This window comes from Dermochelys coriacea, chromosome 13 (assembly GCF_009764565.3).
Source record: "Dermochelys coriacea isolate rDerCor1 chromosome 13, rDerCor1.pri.v4, whole genome shotgun sequence".
Classification (NCBI taxonomy): Eukaryota; Metazoa; Chordata; order Testudines; family Dermochelyidae; genus Dermochelys; species Dermochelys coriacea.
The window spans coordinates 6,555,911-6,577,788 of record NC_050080.1 but is presented as its reverse complement, the minus strand read 5'-3'; the positions used below and the strand labels follow the sequence as shown (position 1 = coordinate 6,577,788).

The window sequence follows — 21,878 nt, the reverse complement described above, 5'->3', positions numbered from 1 at the left end:
TAATCAAGTGATCCATCCCCTTTCAACCATTCCCAGCTTCTGGCAAACAGAGGCTAGGGACTCTTCAGAGCATGCTTTTGTATCCCTGCCCATCTTGGCTAATAGCCATTGATGAATCTATCATCCATGAACATATCTAGTTCTATTTTGAACCCTGTTATAGTCTTGACCTTTACAACATCCTCTGGCAAGGAGTTCCATAGATTGACTGTGCATTGTGTGAAAAAATACTTCCTTTTATTTGTTTTAAATCTGCTTCCTATTTTCATTTGGTGACCCCTAGTTCTTGTGTTATGAGAAGAAATAAATAGCACTTCATTATTTACTTTCTCCATACCAGTCATGATTTTGTCCCCCCTTAGTCATCTCTTTTCTAAGCTGAAAAGTCCCAGTTTTATTAATCTCATATGGAAGCCATTCTATACCCCTAATTATTTTTGTTGCCCTTTTCTGTACCTTTTCCAATTCCAATATATTTTTTTTGTGTGCACACAATATTCAAGATGTGGGCGTACCATGGATTTACATAGAGGCAATATGATATTTTCTGTCTTATTATATATCCCTTTCCTAATGAATCCCAATATACTGTTAGCATTTTTGATGGCCTTGGGGAGGTTATATTACATATATACGCTTTGCATTTGGTAACATTACTAGGTCTGATCAGTTCTGTTAGCCAGGCCAATCCTAAAATACTACTGTTACTAACCAAGAGAGCCTCATGTGGAATTTATTAAAGGCAATGATCAAGCTAAAAAAGTACTTAGGTTTTTTAAATTGTTTCATTTTTCTTAATCACAATTAATTTACTTTTCACTATGAATGCTGGTCATTTTCCCTTTGCATTACATTCAAATTAGATAACAAAATGAGAACTTTCACTTTCTGTTCTTCACATGTTAGTCCAATGCTGCTGGGTTTCCAAGATAAGGATGTAATTTTTTAAAAATCATTATTTAAACAAACCAAAACACATTTCTAAGCCAGATTTTTAAAGATGCAATTTTGCATCCTTTGACAAGTGTCAATGGAGATGCATCATTCCAGGTTTAACACAAACCAAAAGATGCATGGATGCAAAACTACACATTTTAAAATATAGTCTTCTTTTCCCAGATCAAATACTGCAGCCATTATTGAGGTAAAACTATCATTGACTTCAGACCTTGATAATGTTGCTCCAACATAAAACAAGAGCAAGTGGCAAGTTCTTCTTTCATTTTGGCTACTCCTTCTTCTTATGATGCAGTTCCTGTCGTGATGTGTTTGCAATGGGAAAGATCCGTTCTGCTCCAATCCCTACAACTCAATTAAATAGGGTAGAGGGGAATTTTTTTTTACTCCGTGTTAAATGGGGTGATGGGAGCAGGAGAATAAAAAGGAAAAAAAATCTTACTTATTATAGGTGAAAAATTTGCAACTCAGAGTTTCCATTGGATATTGTCCAGCCTTCCAATTAGACATGCTGAGACACTCAGTAGTGCCATTATATGTAACTATTTATACAGTGTCGCTCAAGCATTGTTTATCTTATGAGCATAATTTATCTCTTCTGCAGTGCTACCCAATTTGTTTTGATTTCCAGTGGCCCCTCTACAGTCTAGTCTAGTGTTTTATTGTATATATATTTTTTGGCCTCCAACCAACTTACTTTCCAGTTATGTTTCTGTGCATGTCCCACAATAATCAGGTCCCTCCTGCTCTACAATTTTCACATCATGTTTCTATTCACTTTATGGGTGAGATGGTGTCCCCTCTATTTCTCCTCCGCCTGCACCAACTGGCAATTCCTCTATGGCTCATGTTTTATTCAAGAGCAGAACTGAATTTCTCTCTTTTTTTTTTAAAAACGTAGTGGTTTGTGAAAAGGTGCCACCACATCAGCTCTGGAGACTTAAATTCTCTGCCCACAGAACAAGCACAACACAGGCAACAGCCAGAGGTGAAAGTAAGCCAGTACGGGCTGCCACACAGCTGACCGTACCGGCAGGGGGCAGCTTCCCCAGGCCGGCGATTTAAAGGGCTGAGGGTACCCTGCAGTGGCTGGAGCCCCGGTCCCTTTAAATCGCCACCAGAGGCCCACTGCCAGAGCCCTGGGGTAGTGGTGGCAGCTGGGAGCCTTGGGACTCCGGCGGTAATTTAAAGGGTCGGGGGCTCCCAGACACCGCTACCACAGTGGAGCCCCTGGCCCTTTAAATCGCTGTCAGAGCCCCGTTACCAGAAGCCCCAGGCCTTTTAAATTGCTGCCTGAGCCCCAGGGGTTCCTGGCCGCTGCCGCAGCTACTACTACCATGGGGCTCTGATGGTGATTTAAGGGACCCAGGGCTCCCAGTCACTGCAACTGCAGCTGGAGCCCAGGGCCCTTTAAATCTCGATTTAAAGGGCCCCAGCATTTAAAGGGCCTGGGGATTTAAAGGCCCCACCCCCCTGCTCAGGACTCCAGCGTACCAGTAAGTCCTTTAAGTTACTTTCACCCCTGGCAACAGCAGAGCAAACCTAATGGTGAGCTGTATTAGGCACCTAGATTTCAGTAAGGCATTTGATACCGTGCCACATGGGGAATTATTAGTTAAATTGGAGAAGATGGGGATCAATATGAACATCAAAAGGTGGATAAGGAATTGGTTAAAGGGGAGACTGCAACGGGTCCTACTGAAAGGCGAACTGTCAGGTTGGAGGGAGGTTACCAGTGGAATTCCTCAGGGATCGGTTTTGGGACCAATCTTATTTAATCTTTTTATTACTGACCTTGGCACAAAAAGTGGGAGTGTGCTAATAAAGTTTGCAGACGATACAAAGCTGGGAGGTATTGCCAATTCGGAGAAGGATCGGGATATTATACAGGAGGATCTGGATGACCTTGTAAACTGGAATAATAGTAATAGGATGAAATTTAATAGTGAGAAGTGTAAGGTTATGCATTTAGGGATTAATAACAAGAATTTTAGTTATAAGTTGGGGACGCATCAATTAGAAGTAACAGAAGAGGAGAAGGACCTTGGAGTATTGGTTGATCATAGGATGACTATGAGCTGCCAATGTGATATGGCTGTGAAAAAAGCTAATGCGGTTTTGGGATGCATCAGGAGAGGCATTTCCAGTAGGGATAAGGAGGTTTTAGTACCATTATACAAGGCACTGGTGAGACCTCACCTAGAATACTGTGTGCAGTTCTGGTCTCCCATGTTTAAAAAGGATGAATTCAAACTGGAGCAGGTACAGAGAAGGGCTACTAGGATGATCCGAGGAATGGAAAACTTGTCTTATGAAAGGAGACTTAAGGAGCTTGGCTTGTTTAGCCTAACTAAAAGAAGATTGAGGGGAGATATGATTGCTCTCTATAAATATATCAGAGGGATAAATACAGGAGAGGGAGAGGAATTATTTCAGCTCAGCACCAATGTGGACACAAGAACAAATGGGTATAAACTGGCCACCAGGAAGTTTAGACTTGAAATCAGATGAAGGTTTTTAACCATCAGAGGAGTGAGGTTTTGGAATAGCCTTCCCAGGGAAGCAGTGGGGGCAAAAGATCTATCTGGTTTTAAGATTCTACTTGATAAGTTTATGGAGGAGATGGTATGATGGGATAATGGGATTTTGGTAAGTAATTGATCTTTAAATATTCAGGGTAAATAGGCCAAATCCCCTGAGATGGGATATTAGATGGATGGGATCTGAGTTACCCAGGAAAGAATTTTCTGTAGTATGTGGCTGGTGAATCTTGCCCATATGCTCAGGGTTTAGCTGAGTGCCATATTTGGGGTCGGGAAGGAATTTTCCTCCAGGGCAGATTGGAGAGGCCCTGGAGGTTTTTCGCCTTCCTCTGTAGCATGGGGCATGGTTGACTTGAGGGAGGCTTCTCTGCTCCTTGAAGTCTTTAAACCATGATTTAAGGACTTCAATAGCTCAGACATGGGTGAGGTTTTTCATAGGAGTGGGTGGGTGAGATTCTGTGGCCTGCACTGTGCAGGAGGTCAGACTAGATGATCAGAATGGTCCCTTCTGACCTTAGTATCTATGAATCTATGAATCTGCAGGGATTGAATCCAGGACTTCTGGAGCTAAACACAGGAGCCAGCAAAAGCAGGAGATCTATTAGTTCAAAGCAATTAGCAAACTCATAAACCCTTTAAAACTGGCCTAGCCACTAAAGGGGGGACAAAAAGCCACACTTTGCATGAGTTACAATAGCTTCTTCCACAGAGTACTGCCAACATAGCTCCTCGCTAGCCCGTAAACCTCACTTCTAGGGGTGAGACGATCACTCAGTTTCCATAGGTTTCAGAGTAGCAGCCGTGTTAGTCTGTATTCGCAAAAAGAAAAGGAGTACTTGTGGCACCTTAGAGACTAACAAATTTATTAGAGCATAAGCTTTCGTGAGCTACAGCTCACTTCATGGGATGCATTTGGTGGAAAAAAAATTTCCACCAAATGCATCCGATGAAGTGAGCTGTAGCTCACGAAAGCTTATGCTCTAATAAATTTGTTAGTCTCTAAGGTGCCACAAGTACTCCTTTTCTTTTTTCAGTTTCCATAGCTATTCCAGCCTTTGCCTCTCTCTGTTCCAAACTTGCCAACAAGCTTGCCCCAGTGGAGGTGGGTTTCTGATGTGCAGATGTCTGTCTGCTCAGAACTAGATGGAGGCCAACTACATCAATTTCTTAGTCCAAAGCAGTTTAATCCAGTAACACTCTGAAGGGAGCTCCTGCTTTGAACTGGTGCATGCATGTCGCTCAGCTGCTTGTATTAGTGTGAAATTCTTTAATGACAACAGGGCCTAACATACCACCTTTTCTCATCTACCCCACCTAAATCCAATCAGGTGGTAATTTTTGGTCAGTCTTAATCTGGGTTACAGTTTAAATCATGACCTGCTGTAGCATGGAAAGGATCTTTATTCCTTTGCCAACCACACGAGCTATCAAATCCCCCAGAACAGGACTTTCCCTCTTTTTATATAGGAAAATATAGTTAGCATTTGACCATCAAAAATGAATTCCATCTGGATTGGCTTATACTTGCAGAGCATTGCCCTGACATGTAGGTTGGGAGGCACAGTTTAGATGGCTGTAGTCACCCCTCATGAGAGAATCTAGCACAAATGAAACTGGGGGTTACCTCTTATGCCAGGAAAGCATTCTTTGGCTAAGCAATCTGCAGACAAATTCCCTCACCCTCTCACCTGCTGCCACCATAAGCCTCTTCAGAAATTCGTTGTTTATTAAATGATTCACGCAAGTATCCATTCGATCCCAGTGCATAGGATTGCAGATATTTTATAACACAACTGTATATTTAGCAGCAGAATAGTTCACAGCAGTTGTAACAGGCTCGGTCATCGAAGAAATAAAACAAAGCACCATTAGTCAGCTGGCGGGAGATGCAGTCTTTATAGTTTGAAGCAGTGTAGAGGGCTTTATACCACCCTATCTATTCTCTGGCTGCCACATACCTCAGTTTTAAGCTATTTCGTTGGCAGCTCTGAAAGTCTGAGGGCTCATGTAACTTCCCACATCTTATTTCCCAGTTTGTGCTGTTTTAAACTGAGCCCACAGACTCTTGCTTTTGATCTGAGGCCCACCGGCTCATGCGTTGCCCTGTGTTATGGGCACTCCTGGCACTCTTAAAAGGCAAGAGGCTTTGGTCTGTTTGGCTCATAGTAAGTTTAAAAGAAAAAAACTGACTGTCACCTTTCCTCAGACTTTGAGTGTGTGAGAAACCCACAATGGCAGGATAAACATCTGTGAAAAAATATCTGCTAACATAGCGGCAGCAATTACTGACCAATTACTGTAGACTGGTGAGTTACTGCAGAAAATGGACCCAGAGATCTACAGGGCTCAATGCACAGCTGCAGGGAGGATTGGCTAGTGATTGCCAGGGCAGTAGTGCTAAAGCATCCAACCCACTGAGTCCTAAGAAGACTGTGACCTCAGCACGGGGAGCACCGTTTAGACTTTTATGCAGCAGAGCACCTGCTCCGTCCAACAAACAGAATTTCTCCTGAAGGAGAGAAGCCTGGTAAGAGTACACAGGGAAACGGGGTCATCATTACACCCAATCCATTCGCTCTGGTGGAGGGAAGCAGCATGAAAACCCATTCCAGGTGAAAAGGGCTAATTACTCAAGCCTGCTCCAGCGACACAGGAGAAAAGACCTTGTTTTCTCTTATCATTCAATCGGGATCATTCGTTGGCTGATTCTCTGTAGCACTTGCTAGTGACTGACTGGGGTTTGTGCCTCAGCCAACCCCTCCAAACACGGAAGCAATACACGCACATAGCCGCCAGCAGTTCTAGTCCGGCCAGGAAAGTCCCAAGTTTCTACACAAGGGCCTAGTGAACTGCTGTCCCTGCCGCTGTAGTGGGACATAAGAGAGTAAGTGAGTGTTATGAGCCTCCACAGTCCTTAGTGGTGAGCTAGCAGCGGGAGGGCAGCGGTGGAGAACTGTACCCTAAGGCTCTGGCATTATACCTTGAAGGGTATGTCTACACAGCAAAGAAAAAACCTCGGCTGATCCATGCCAACCAACTTGGGTTCATGGGGCTCCGGCTGTAGGGCTGTTTCATTGCTGTATAGACGTCTGGACTTGGGCTGGATCCCAAGCTCTGGGACCCTCCCACTTTGCATGGTCCTAGAGCTTGGATTCCAGCCGAAGCCTGGAAGTCTGTACAGCAGAGGTGGGCAAACTATGGCCCACGGACCACATCCGGCCCGCGGGACCGTCCTGCTCGGCCCCTGAGCTCCCAGCCAGGGAGGCTTGCTCCTGGCCTCTCCCCTGCTATTCCCCCTCCCCCGCAGCCTCAGCGTGCTGCAACACCCGCACTCTGGCCCACCGCTCCTGCCGGGAAGCGTGGCTGGCTCTGACATGGTAAGGGGGCGGGGAGCAGGCAGTCCCGGGGGGCAGTCAGGGGACAGGGAAGAGGGGGCGGTTGGGTGGGGCAGAGGTTCGGGGGGGCGGTCAGGGAACGGGGAACAGTGGGGGCTGGATAGGCATGGGAGTCCCAGGGGGCCTGTTAGGGGGCAGGGGTGTGTATAGGGGTCAAGGCTGTCAGAGGACAGGGAGCCGGGGGGGTTGGATAGGCTTGGGAGTCCCAGGGGGCGTGTTGGGGGCGGGGGTGTGGATAGGGGTTGGGGTAATCAGGGGACAGGGAGAAGGAGTGGTTGGATAGGGGGTGGAGTCTCAGGGGGCAGTTAGGGGCGGGGGTTCCAGGAGGGGGCAGTCAGGGGACAAGGGGCAGGGGTGTTGGATGGGTCAAAGGTTCTGAGGGGGGCAGTCAGGCGGCGGGAAGTGGGAGGGGGTGGATAGGGGGCAGGGGCCAGGCTGTCTGGGGAGGCACAGCCTTCCCTACCTGGCCTTCCATATAGTTTTGCAACCCTGATGTGGCCCTCTGGCCAAAAAGTTTGCCCACCCCTGCTGAACAGCAATGAAACAGCCCTGCAGCCCAAGCCCTGTGAACCCAAGTTGGCTGGCACAGGCCAGCCACGGTTGTTTAGTTGCTGTATAGCCATCATAGAAGAGGTTCTGCTCTCCACAGGAACTATTGGGATCGTGGGAGACCAGCCAGAGATCTAGTCGCATCTAGTTTCCCATTGGAGATGCAGCATTATCACCCAAGCAGGGGTCATATGAAACATCTGATAAGAGGAAATCTACCTTGCTGTGTGTGCTTACTGTACATTCACTAATAGCTGCATATTCATTTAAGTACCAAGATCCCTTTTTACTGAGTATGTTTTGCTCTTGATGGGAAGTTTAACCAAACTCTCCTCAGTAACGCTGACTCCTTACAACATGTATCTGTGTGGCCGGGGCCTGGTTGGCACATGGGATTGTCAACGGAGTACAAAGCCTCTCACCGCAAGGGCACCAGCTCTGATCTAGCCTTCTACAGGTGGGTGACATCCCAAAGTCATTACTATCTGACACGTAAAAGCCAAAGCAAAATGACTTGTCTTGGGAACTGGGGTGAGAGAGGTTTCCATGTCACAGAGAAACAGGTAAACTGACAGCACTGTTGGCAGTCTTGGCTTATGTCAGCTGGAATTGGGCCCTATCATTGGTCCAGAAGTATCAAATCACAGCCCTTACTTGACCCCCATGCCCCAGAACTCCCTATTTGGAGTTTCTGGGAGAACAGGCAGTGTAAAGCGAGCCATTAGGGGAATCCCCAGCAGCCTTTGGGAAAGCTCCAGATCTCCTTTGTTCTATTGGAGCAGCACAAAGGGGAGTAGACCGGGGCTGAGGATCTGTCCCTAGGTGCACAATCATACATGCAAGTCAGGTGTCTGTATGCACAAGTCCTGTTGCATGTCTCAGTGGATCACTCCCTGCAGAAATTAGCCACGGAACTGTGCTCCCAATTTTTCAGAAAATCGGGGCCTGGGTGGAGCATGTATCCTCTCCCCACCAGCACAGAAAGAATGACGACTGTTCATGTTTCAAGGAGTTCCAAGTATTTGGAGACAGAATGTATTCCTAGAGGGGGAAAAAATGAGGGAGAAAGCAAAAACCTTTATTAGTCAAGCTCCTGCTCCAAGAAGGATCTGAGAACAGCTGGTGCATTTTCCTGCTGAGTTGGCCAGTCACTGAGAGGTAGCAAAGGAAGCTGGCACAACAGTGCCAATTGTTTGCCTTCTATAAGCAGGTGACAGAGGCAAGCTGGTGCATTGATTCCCACATTATATTTTCATTAAGCCATGGCAGATGGCATTTGAAACCACAGTTTACATATCATAATTTCAGAGGAAAGGTGGCAGTGAAATTGATGCATAAATTACTCAACTTGGATTCACCCAAACAACATGTGGGAGAAGGGGAGGTGATAGACAAGAGGGATCACAAAAAGCTGCTGTCTTTATTTCTGCATTGAGTCCTCACCACATAATGAAAATCAGGGGCATCAGTTTCTCTGCTAACCAACATACTTATGTCTAGCATTCTGACACCGAAGCAGCTGTACTGACAGCAAGCCACAGACACCAGGGAAATGGCAATTATGCCCTTTCATAAATGAGGCCAAAAGTACTGCTTGGAAAAAGCAGTTTGGGCCAGATCCTCAGCTGGTATAAATCAGCATAACTGAAGTCAGTGGGATTATGCTGATTTACACCAGGCGAGGACACAATCCTTTGTTGTTAGATTTTCCCGTTAAAGAGACAAATTAAAATATGTAAAACTCAGGGTGCAATTGACATAAAACTTCTGTTCTCTATCAGTTTATATAGACATTTAAGGCCACATTCTGATCGCAGCTGTCCCAGTGAAAATCCAGAGAAACAGTGCTACCTACTTTTATGGATTTATCATGGGTTTCACAATATCTGCTGTTTTGCAGAAAGCCTGAGTTCTGGGAGTCATGTTATCCACAGAGAATCTCAGCTTTTTTTGTTTCTGTTTTTGTTTTAGAATAAGATTCTTGGTTGCAAAGAAAAGCTTGAAAACGTGAACACTAAATGCTCAAGAACCAGAAGGCCAAATAAATCCCAACCCCAAATTCATTATTTTTAAAATCTCATGATTTTTAAGCCAATTCCATGATTTTGGGGGGCCTGATTCATTACTTTTGAATGCTTCAAACTAGAGATACTGCATGAATTGGTTTTGATTTCATTTATTTATTTTTTTAGATTTAAATAATTAAAAAATGTCCAAAAAGCATTCAATACTCCTATACAGATAACTGATTAACCAAAGCAATGAAACAGCTCATTTCTCCCTTCTTTTCTCCACCGCAGGAAAATATCCTCAATCTTCTTGCAAAACCCTGTCAGATTAATGGTTTGCAGAGTGCCCAAAAGGTTAGAATAGAGCTATGTGGAAGAGTGGGCGGGATGTTTCTTGTGGAAAATTTTGACAAACACCAAAACATTTTTCATTTTTGTCAAAAATTTTAGTGAAATTTTTAAACTTTTCATTAAAAAAAGAAAACGGAAAATATTGCAGGTTTTGACAACTACTTTTGGACAAGCGCTGCTGAATACTGACAAACCTTTGGTTTTTTTACCAGAAACGTTGCTTGAGTTTCAGACAGAAAAAATCCAAAATTTTTGAGGAAAGCAGGCACTTTCTGTGTAGTAAAAACAGGACATTCAGGGCTCGCCCAAGCCACCCCCCACCACCACTCCCCACAGGGCTCACCAGAGCCACCCCCCACCCACGATTTGGGCTGAATGCCTGAGCCACCTGTGGCTGGGGCTCGGCTGAGTGCCCGAGCCCCTGCTGGAGCTGAGAGCCCCCCTGAGCTCCATGCCACTCATGGCTGGGGCTGAACCCTGTGCCATCTGGGGTTGAGGCTGACCCCTGAGCCTTGCTGCCTGGCACCTTGTGTTGCCACCCCGCTCCAACATTCCTCTGCATCCCCCTAGGGGGACGCACCCAACTGTTTTTATGAACAGGGCATTTGTTCATTTGATCTTGCCAACTGATCCATTGGCAAGAGCAAATGGGACAAATGCCAGTTTTTGTCAAAAAGTTGGAATGTCTGGGTCAGGGTTTAAAAAAAGGGACTGTCCCAGCCAAAACAGGACATATGGTTACTCTATTTCTGTGGAAATGTTCATTTTGTCAATAACCCAGTGTTCTATCAAAAAACATTCAGACTGAAAATTTTCAACCAGCACTAGTTGTCGTGTTTGGGCTATTTTGGACCATGTGGTGAGCGGGAACAAGTTCCAGAGTCTGAGGCAGGTAATGCCTTGTCCCCATCTTCTCTTTTATAAGAAGGCAGAACAAATTTCATTGATCACAACTGCGGTGGTACATCAGTAGGGATGTCCCATGTCATTTAGGATTTGATAAGTCATGAACAACACCTTAAACTATCCCTACTGCAGTGGAGTTACTCTAGATTTACCCTGGTGTAGCAGAAATGAGAATCAGGCCTTTTGCTCTCTAGTTTTATCCTTCCAAGATCTCCTGTTTGACAGTCCCCTGCAGCAGGTTCTTGGAAATGCTGTCTTTTACACCCCTGTGAAAAAGTACTTAGTCTCCTTATGTAACACAGACTGGAACAACCTCAGCTCTGCTTGTGGGATGTCACTGGGCTACACTGGATGTTCTCTTGAACTGAACACCCCATTTCCAGGGTGAGCCAGCACCCAGACACAGCACAGAGGAAAGGTGTTCAACCCTGGGATAGCAACAGACCCTTGTCCGTTCTTATGGAAAATAAAAGAAAGTAAACTACAAAGCAGAGAACAGATCTATAGAGATGAACTACACCTCAAGGCTGGTAAGATACATTTCAGGGGTAGAGGGGTGGGAAAAAGAATGAACAATACCGGAGTTGCTCCACGGACATATTTCACCATTCCGGACCTACATAATAATGCTCTCTCCAATGCAGCTAGAGAGGCTCCTCGTCTTTGTTATTTGGACTCATCTTTTCCTTACGCTGTCAGCAGAAATGGATGCGTGATAATCTGCTGCCACTGGGACCCGCTATTTTCCACTCCAGGATCACCTTGTGCTGTTGTATTCACGTGTCTCACCTGCCCATGTAGTAGTTAATCAAGACCAAGAGTTATGAAGAACACTGCATAGCATATGGGGTAACTGGACAGAGCATGGGAAAGAGGTCAAATGAGAAAATGGAGAGGTGCAAGGCGCAGCCTGTTTGCATCCTACACACCACTGAGTAGGCATTGTCTTTTTATTTTCTCTCTCTCTCTCTCTCTCTTTTGGGGGCGGGGGCAGGATGGTGTATAAATAAAATCCATCAGTAGGGCTGGATTAAGAGGCAAAATCTATAAAATCTGTGCCCTGGAGGCATAGCGGCCCATTGAAGAAACAAGTGAGAAGCAGAACAGCAGGCTGTGGCCAGGCAAGGCTGTGACTATTGCCAATCAGATACCCCTGAGGTGGGATGGATTTTATCAGCAGGGCCTCAGAGGTGGGAGGAAAAATGAGAGCCACTGGGGGAAAGTCAGCCTTGGGGTGGCCCCCCAAAGTTTTGGGTGGATCCAGGTCGCAAATAACCTCAATGGCTTTATAGGTCAAACCCGAGGTGAGGTTCTCTTTATCTGTTACTTATAATTGACCCAGTTTTGCAGCCCTTTACGCTGAGTATCAAACTACTCATGGGGGTAACCCTGTTGAGTTCAATGAGATTTTTTGTTTGAATAATTACTACTCAATGTGAGTAAGGGTGGCAGAAACAAGCCCAGTGCAAAGAAAGGCCAAGTCCCGGTCTGTTGGCAGAGCTGTGCCATAAAGGCTCAAATATACGGAGAGGAGAGAGAGATAAAAGGTAGAGCACAGGGGTGATATGAACAGGAAAACCTAAACAAGGGGCAGCTAAAACGTGCAGGGAATATGGTGATATACGAAAATACCCATGAAGTTGCATCTCCAGTGATCTCATCCCAGTGGCACAGTAAAATTTAAAGAAATCAGACAAGGCACCTAGAGTGAAAGCAGCAGGAGAGAGAAGTTGTTTGAGTCTGAAGAGGATATTCTTGTGTTTGGCCAGCTCTGGCTTTTTTTCCCACTCAGTGCAGCAAAGCTAACTGTACTATATACCACCAGTGGATTTAATCACATGATAGATGTAGTCCCAAATGAAGTTCTTGATTTAGTTATAAATCTGTTACAACTGGTTGGATTATGTGTAGGGACCTACCAATTCATGGTCTATTTTGGTCAATTTCATGGTCATAGGTTTTTAAAAATGGTAAATGTCATGATTTCAGGTATTTAAATCTGAAATTTAACAGTGTTATAATTGTAGGGGTCCTGACCCAAAAAAGGAGCTGTTGGGAGGTTGCAAAGTTATTGTGTGTGGTGGGGGTAGGTGGGTTACGATACTGCTACCCTTACTTCTGCGCTGCTGCTGGCAGTGGCTCTGCTTTCAGAGCTGGGCTCCCGGCCAGCAGCCGCCACTCTCCAGCTGCCCAGCTCTGAAGGCAGCAACACCAGTAGCACCAGCACAGATGTAAGGGTGGCATGGTAGGGTATTGCCATCCTTACTTTTGCACTGCTGCTGGCGGGGCACTGCCTTCAGAACTGGGCACCCAGCCAACAGCCGCCGCTCTCCAGCCGCCCAGCTCTAAAGGCAGCACAGAAGTAAGGGTGGCAATACCGTGACCCCTTAAAATCACCTTGTGACCCCCCCGAAACTCCCTTTTGGGTCAGGACCCCCAATTTGAGAAACACTGGTCTCCCCCATGAAATCTCTATAGTATAGGGTAAGAGCACACAAAAGACCAGACTTCACGGGGGGAGACCAGGTTTCACAGTCCATGATGCGTTTTTCACGGCTGTGAATTTGGCTGGGCCCTAATTATGTGGGATGAAATTCAGTTAGCAAAATAACAGTACAATCCAATTACACACAACCCCAGAATATAGTATAAACCACATCACAACATCACGTCCATCAGCCACAGCGGCAGAAGTCAAAGAAGAATTTCTGATGTGCATTATTTGTGTTTCCAACCCATTTAAAATGTACAAGAAGATCACCAGACCAAGCTTGTGCAAAAACACTTTAAGAAAAAGAGGTTGAAGAATGGAGAGAATTGTTTTTATTTTGGACCTTCCCAGATTTCATTCATGGTCTGAAACCTCGGAATGGGTTGGTTTAGAGAACACAAAAGCACAGGATTCCTGGGAGTCGCTGGCCATCTACTGCCACAATGGAAAGTATGAATCTGGATTGTCTGAGCAATGTGAACGCTGGATGCAAGCACCTATGAAATACCAAATATTGCACAACAAACACTGCCCTTGTGCTGCTCTCCCGCTTTGCAGTGGAACTCCCTGTCTGAATCAATACTGACGAGAACTGCTTGGAGAACTGTGCTTTTCTCCACAGAAAATTTTGACTTTTTGTCAAAAAGCAAACCAACCAAAACTGGACACATTTTCACCCAAAAAGTTTTTGGGATTTTGATGAAAACTCAAAATTGTCCATGGAAAGCAGACACTTTCCATGGTGACATTCATTTAGTCAAAACCTCAGTTTTCCACCAAAGACCAGTTTCAGTGAAAATTTTTACACCAAGCCCGTTATTGCAACAGCCTTAACTTTACTTTGTCCAGCACTCGCACTCAGGAAACAGCTTCTGTTTAATATGGCTATTATACTTATTGTATAATTTGTGGTAGTGCTTCAGGACCACAGATGGGGACCAGGGCCCCATTGTGCTAGGAGCTGTACAAACATAACAAGAAGACAGCCCCTGCTTTGAAGCATTTACAATCTAAGTATAAGATGAGAGACAACAGATGAAGGTGATCAAAAGATGGGGGAGCACAAAGTAACAGTGAGATGATTCTGATCAGTATGATAAGCAATAGGCGCACTGCTGATTTGGGCACCTGCTTTTGTTTTAACTACTCCTAACTGCCCGTTAGGCACAGCACAGCATTAGCGACTGTGTGAAATCATCCATTCCAATCCTACACGTCTATGATTCTACGATACCACCCTGGAGGAGCCTCAGAAAGCATACAGTATCTCTTCAGGGGATGTATCTAACTCTCCCAGCAGTGCCGTCTCTGCTCCATGGGCTGGTCTGGGAGGGCAAAAGTGAGAATATCCCTGCTGCCTCCTCCCACACAACTTTGGCATGCTGGGCACCCCCAGAGAATAGCGAGGGAGCAATCTCTGCACTTCCAAAAGTTCACGGAATGTACTTCCGCTTGGCTCTTAACCAGGCTATGCAAAGTGCAGGGGAAAGCTCCTTATACCCTCTCCCAACCCCCACTCATGTAGAGGCCAGGTAGAGTCTAATATTTGATTGCTATTCAGTGCAGACAGTGTGCTTGGAACTGTAGGACATCAGAGAGAGAGTTCCTGCCCCACGAAGCATATGGATTACAGCTGACAGGCTGGTATGAACTTCCCCAAAGTTTTGAGGTGCTTGGTTCAGCTCAATATATAAAGAGGGGCCAAGAGCCAGCTGCAAAGTTGGGACCCGTATGTGAATCCAAATATTGCCCCTGTTGGAGATTGAGAGTGGGTGGATCTAAAATCAGCATCCAGGTCTGTTGCTACCTTTAATGTAGGAAATGGAGTGGGAAGTTTATAAATTTTATAAACTTTACATTCTTTATATGTTCATTCACGTTTTGGCCATATTCTGTTCTGATTTACACCCAGTGCAATCCCAAAGGCCAATGTACCTTTTTAAAAATTGTCCAGTGTTTTAGTTTATCAACTTTCTGCTAGATCAAGCTGACACAGCCATGTTAGTCATTTGAGAAGGTAGCTAGAGAAGGATCTATACTAGTTTCAGATAGTTTCCAGAATTGATCACCCACTTCTGTAAGAGATTAAAAAGACATTGTCAGAAAAGGGAGTGGGGGAGAGAGAGACAGAGAGAAGAAATAAATACATGGATATAGTTACTTTTGGTTTGTTTCTGCGAGTAGAAATTCTGTGTAGGCTCCTCTCTCACTGTTAATATGAAATGTTTGTAATTTTTTCCATATAGAGCCTCTGAGAAGAAGGGGTTCTAAATGTATCTGTAAAATTGCCTCCAGGCTTATGCTTGGCATCCATACTCCCAACCCATGGACTGAATTTAAACAACAATTATTTGATTTATTGGGATGGATTATGGGGAGGGAGGGAATTTTTCTATGCTTGGTCTGATTGAAATATATTCAGATAGCACCTTCAGCACACACAATCACTTATTACTCTAAGAAATATACTATTGTGAACAATCTGCGTACTGGCAGGGAGGAAGGACTGGATCACCAGTTGTTAAAATGTTTCCTGTCTGGAACCTAGCAACTGTCCATGGTTTCTTGCTGGGACCCATCAATCCCACAATATTTTGGGAGTCCAGAGTGATGCACTCTGCAGTATATCACATAGATTGTGAAATCCTGCACTAGAAATCTTTTCCATCATTAATTTCTATACTGCACGTTTCTCTAACACACTTAACAGGGATGGAGTCCAGGTACCACTCCCTCACTGAGAAAAGATACAACCTGTTTAGGTTTTGCTTAGGCTTTCCCTAATATTCTTATTTCAACAAAAATTCATGGGGGGGGGGGGAGAGGGAGGCAGAGTCCATTCAGATAACATCAGTTTCTGAGTTAAAGTGATGTAAAGACAGTAAAACCAATTGTGTCCATCCATCCTTAATTCACACTACTGGGCCCTTACAGTGTGAATTAAAAGAACAGATTGCCAGTCCTAGAACCAACCCCTCCCTTGACAGGCACAGTGATGGGGTCCAAAGATACTGCCTTGTGGTTTTCTGCTGGCAGGTCTGGGGCACCATGCTGTGGGAGTAACTATGCTCTGTGTCCACGGCACAAATGTATTACAGGGTAGGTGTATTAGTAGCTAGCCGTCAACTTACTGAATATGGGTTCTCCCTTAGGATTGTGGAGGGCAGGCTGCATGTTAGCTGAGCCCACTTCATACAATACTCTTCTATGCATTATGATCCTGATTTAGCAACACACGTGCTTAAGGTTAAGCTTGTGCTTAAGTTCCATTGAAGGCCACGCTGGATCATGACCAGTGGTGCTACCTTGCCCTGCTGCATGCACAGGGGTGGCAGGGAAGAAAAGCACCAGAAGAGCTCTTTCTTTCACTATGCTCACCAGCACAGAGCCACGAAGGAGCAAAACCTTAATTTGGAACCTTCAGGTGGACGACAGTTTAAGATTAGAGTTAGTCAAATTATTCATTACAAACATAGCTTCTTTCTGATCAGCGAATCAGCGGAGACTCAATCCTGATTCTCTTCAAACATATTCATTAGCTTGCTCTATATAGTTTAGACAAAGACTTTGCAGCCTGTGCATTGCTGGTGATCTATTTGGTATTCATGAGGTGTAGCTGATCACCTAATTCACATGTTGTTGCTTCTGCTATCCAGTTGGCTGACCAACATTTTTAATCAGGAGAACAACAATGATTAATATACTAAGATATTTTATTTTTTCAGGCATACATTTGTGTTATAATTTGTGAACATTTCAGGATCTGTGAACACTTCCACCCACAACTGGCAGTTATCCAACTACTTGCACATAAGCAGTAATAGGACTTCCACAAGCCATTGCAAACTGAACTCTTGCTTTTCTTGTATTTATTATTTATAAAAACTCCCAATAAAGTCAGTTATTGCACTAGAGAAATATAGAATATAGAAATAGTAGAATGTGCAGTTTCCAAACAAAGTAGTATAAAAGCATGCAATTAAGATTTGAAGTACCGGGGTGAAATTCTTACTCCACTGATGTCAATGGCAAAGCTCTCATTGACTTCAGTAGAGCCAGGATTTCACCCCAGGACTTTGGTTGTGGGAAGCACAGTGTCTGGAAGCACTAAGGGAAGAATAAAGAGAGATCAAAATAGCAAGTGAAATAGAACAGAGACATGCAACGATCAAAGAAAGTTCACATCTTTATAATTTATTAATGATGATGGTCTGATTGCTTCTGGTTTTTTGTATTAATTGATTCCATTACATACAGTATCTCATTCTATTGCAGCTCACTTAGCTATATTGCTGTATAAATGACGTGACAATTTACACACAAGGAGAGCTGGAAATGTAGCAGGAAAAGGTCTCACAGCTTCCCCCAGTAACTTACTGGGAGTTTAGCCAACAGCTCATGATCACATGCTCATCCTGGTTTGAGCAGGGGGTTGGAGTAGATGACCTAATGAGGTCCCTTCCAACCCTGATATTCTATGATTCTATGATCAGGACAGAGCTTCAGGAATTCCCTCCCCATACTTTACATTTTTCATCTCTACCAATTTACCAAGGCAAGTACCATGGGCAATCACCAAGACAGAGGCATCCAAACCTGCTTAAGAATGGGCAAAGAAGCTGATTCTTTTTTGCAAGGAGGAGGGTCCTAAGGAAAAAAAATGCTCAGGGTTCTTTGTTCCAGTATCCTAGATACCAGAAAACTCCCACGCTTGTCAAAAATAAGAGCAGCACCAGCCGTTGGTTTTTTTTTTAAAGCAGGCCGATACACAGCTGGATTTAAGAGACAATTAGGTGTTCAAACACTAATTTATTCAAATGTTAACATGGTTACAGTCTCTTTCTTCTGTACAGAATGGGTGAAAAATTACAGGGAAGAACACACACACCAAAAGACTAAATACTCACTGCTATCATTATCATCATCATGCATAAAACATGTCTAGTAATATGCTTCATGCAAACAACAGAACCTCATTCCTTGTTTTATTTATCCACAAGTCAAATCTTACATCTCTTGGTTAGGCGAGTCACAATGAATAGCCTAAACTTCACTCTCCGCACCCAAATTTTAGACCAATGGTTTGGGTTTTAAAAACTAGCAGCTTCCAGTTTCTGCTAAATGAGAGTTCCTCCACAGAACTGTCCCTTCAGGGAAAATAAATTACAGTTACAGTAAACAATTCCAAAACATAGGTTTAGCTAGAGTACTCAGTGGCACTAATTTACTACGGAGTTTAAAATCAACTGGCTCCTTTCTTCAACAAGGTCTAGAGATTATGCTCCAAAATAAAACAAATTTAGAAAAAACGCGCTTCACAATGTAATAAAGGAATGGCATTTCCTTTTTAAGGCAAGAGAAACCCTGGAGCCTATTAGCAATTGACATGGGGAACCTCCAGATACAAGCTAGATGCGCAGACAATCATAAAACAACCAGACCTTTGTTTATCACAGTTCAGCATTGACATGTATGCAGATGTGACAGAAAGCCATGATGTATGAAAACCAGTATTTCAGACATTAAGGGAGTTTGTTTCTGATTATATATATTTGTACAATTGATGAGGAGAATGTTTTAAATAAGTAGTTTTAAATATGCATGAACCCATACAATCAGTGAAGAAGTGCATATTAAATGAATCTTTCATTGCTGCCTTATGTATTAGTACCTTTGGCCTCTTTGATATCTTGATTATTTCAGCACTTTTCAACTTTTTGCTGATGATCATTATGAGAATTCTCGACTTTTAACATCAGGTTTAATTTTTTTTTTTAAAGAAGGGTGACCTTACAAGTTCAAGACTTTTTTTAAAGGTGCCCCCCCATTTTAAATAAACAAATAAAATAATGAAGTCACCCCAGAAAAGAAGAGTCACTGGCAATTCAGGATTACATCCGGACTTCCCCACCCCTTTCAAAATATAAATCGAAAGGCTGAAAGTTAAACGGGACCCAATTCTGTAATAAAATGAACCATTCTAATAAACAATTATTAGGAAAGCAGCTGCGTGGGACTTCAATTTTCAATATACCTACCAAAATTCGGGGAATCCCTAATTTTCTTAACAATGCAGTTTGAGAGTGGAGTTAGATCCCGGGAATCTTTTGTTCTGAGCCTGATGCCCCCCCCCCTTCCCCCTCCTGGGTTTGTGCCTAGACGCTCAATCAAAATGAGTTGCTTGCTCCCCTTCTGTTTGAGAAGCAGGGTTGATCCGGGCGCAGACAGACACAGCAACCCCCCCCCCATACACACACACACACTTCGTTTGTGGGTGTAGAGAATCGGTGCCAACTCGTGGTCGATTCGGCTCCCGGATCAAGCTGGGCTGGAGCGGTCTGTAAAAGTTTCCCTGGCTCTGCACCCTCCCGGTGGATAAGGAAGGGGGGGGGTGCGTGTGTGTGGCTGCGAAGGGGGCTCCCCATTGGGGTGGCTAGAAGCCCGGCTGGTTGTCCCGGCGTGAGGAAGAGAGACGGGGAAAGAACCGGCAACTCACCAGCTGTAAAGTGCAGAGGAAAATCAAGGTGCAGCGCCCGGTGCAGCATCCCATCCTCCCCAAGCCCAGCGGGTCCCTCCAGCCGCTTGAAGCCGAAAGCGCCAGACCAAGAAGCGGGGCTGATTCACTGGGATCTGCCCGTGACCATCTCCGGGTCCAGCTGCCTTCAGCCTCATCCAGGGACTGGGCAGCCCCCTCCGCCGCCTCTGCCAGCAGCCGGGCTGAGAAAGCAGCTGCCTCTCCCGGCCGTGAGGTCGTGGAGCAAGTGAAAGAGCCCCCTCCAGGGAACCGCTTGCTGGGGAGGAGGGGGAGGAGGGCGGGAGTGTGGGGCCACATCTTAAAAAGGCAATGCCTGAGAGAGGCTCGGATCCCGAATCTTTGCAGGCAGTGGGAGCCTTGCCATTGACGTCAACGGGTTTGGGATCAGGCCTTTGCAGTCATCTTGGCTGGCTGCAAAAACCCACCCTACACGTCTACTCCTTATGGGGCACCCAGCGCCCACGTCGAAGCAGAGAATATGCGGACAGACCCACCGTCCTGCAAGAACCACAATGCATATGATCATATGTGAGCAGAGCTCTGTAAATAGTGCAGGGCAATGAATTTACTCAGCCGGCTTCACCTCCTTTTCTCTTTGCAAGTTCTCTAAGAACAGGTGGCAGTTTTCTTAAATTTAGTCTTTATTTTGCTGTTTCTTCCAGCAAACTCGTTAACTAGAATATTTGTGACAGAAAAAAGGGGGTAACACAGTCACAGCAAAATCCATTTTAAAATGTACACACACATTCATGGATTTATTGTAGTATTTTTAGTATTTTAGCTTTGGGCATAAATCACATATGAATCATTAATAAGTAGAAATTAGATGTCGAGAGGACTTAATGGGCCATATCTTACCTTGCACCAAGTTCTTCAATCAAAGCACATGCTTTGCTACATTCTGAGATATTCTAGATCTCTATAAACTTATCCAGATATCTTTACACATGTCACAGACACTGTTCCCTCTAAGCTGTGCGCGTATGCGCACGCACACAGATCCTAAACCCCGTGCACACGGCGAAACACCACGCACACAACAATTTGCACAGAAGCACAATTTGCACAGAAGAAATTTGTTGTGCACACAGCCTGTCAAAAATTAGAGGGAACATTGGCCACAGATAATAATACGTGGTTCGTATATAATGCTTTTCATCCATAGATCTCAAAATACTTTACAAAAGAGGTCAGTATCCTTATCCCCATTTTACAGGTGGGGAAACTGAGGCACAGAGCAGTGACATGACTTGCCCAAGGGCATCCAGCAAATCAACGGCCAAGCTATGAGTAGAACCGAGGTCTCCTGAGTTCCAGAATAGTGTGCTGTCTGCTAGGCCAGACAGCAAGTGGCAGAGCAAATCCCCAGAGACAGGTGCAACAGTTCATATTGGGTTTTGCACAATCCCACATAAAAGCCAATTGCAAGCACAGTCTCTGTGGGAGGGCCTCCAGAGGAGAGGGAGCCATTGCTCCATCCTCCACTCCACCATAGCCTAAGGAGTGGGCCAGATACACCCCATGTTCTATGGCATACTTCATGCTGCAAAGCACCTACACAACAGGATAATAATATCACACAAATAAGAGATGGGAAAGACCCATTTGATCATATTGTGGTACCTCCACAGTTTCCGTTAAGCTAAATAGCAAAGTTTAGTGTACCACCCTGGACCTTCTCCTTCTCCCTCTGAAGTCATTAGGAGCATTGCCATTGGCTTCACTGGGAACAGAATGTGACTTTGGCACCATGAATGATCAGTTGCATTTTTCCTTTAAATAAACGCAAAAGAGAACTTGTTGCAATATATCAGAATATGGTGGTAGCTGGGACATCATGATGCTGAAGAAACAAATGGCCCATTAAAGCATTCCTTGATTGTACTCAAGAAAAGTAGGATTATGCCCAAAGTGGTGAGAAAACCTCATATGAACTTCACTATTGTTATTCAAATCAGCAGCCATTAAAGAAATAAAAAAACAAACAATCAAAGAAAAAAGTTTCTGTAATACCTAAAACAAGAAGTCAGACCTCTAAATGGACACAAAGCCCATTGGTTCAGTGAAACATATCAGTTTTCTGACCTGTTCACTGAACATAATCTGACATGCACCAATTAATGCAGTCTAACACAATGAAAC

The 21,878-nt window shown here is 44.5% G+C and overlaps 1 protein-coding gene across 3 annotated transcripts in view; it reads right to left on the bottom strand.

The window, feature by feature from the left end:
• The window catches only part of NKAIN4 (sodium/potassium transporting ATPase interacting 4), an 88,721-nt gene extending 68,549 nt beyond the window's left edge, over positions 1 to 20,172 (bottom strand). For all 3 annotated transcript variants that reach the window (XM_038369833.2, XM_038369836.2, XM_038369835.2), the window contains exon 1: positions 19,698 to 20,172. In XM_038369833.2, coding sequence (XP_038225761.2) covers positions 19,698 to 20,033 — 336 coding nt within the window. In that variant the 5' untranslated portion in view covers positions 20,034 to 20,172. The remainder of the gene's footprint in view (positions 1 to 19,697) is intronic.
• Positions 20,173 to 21,878: the final 1,706 nt, after the last annotated feature.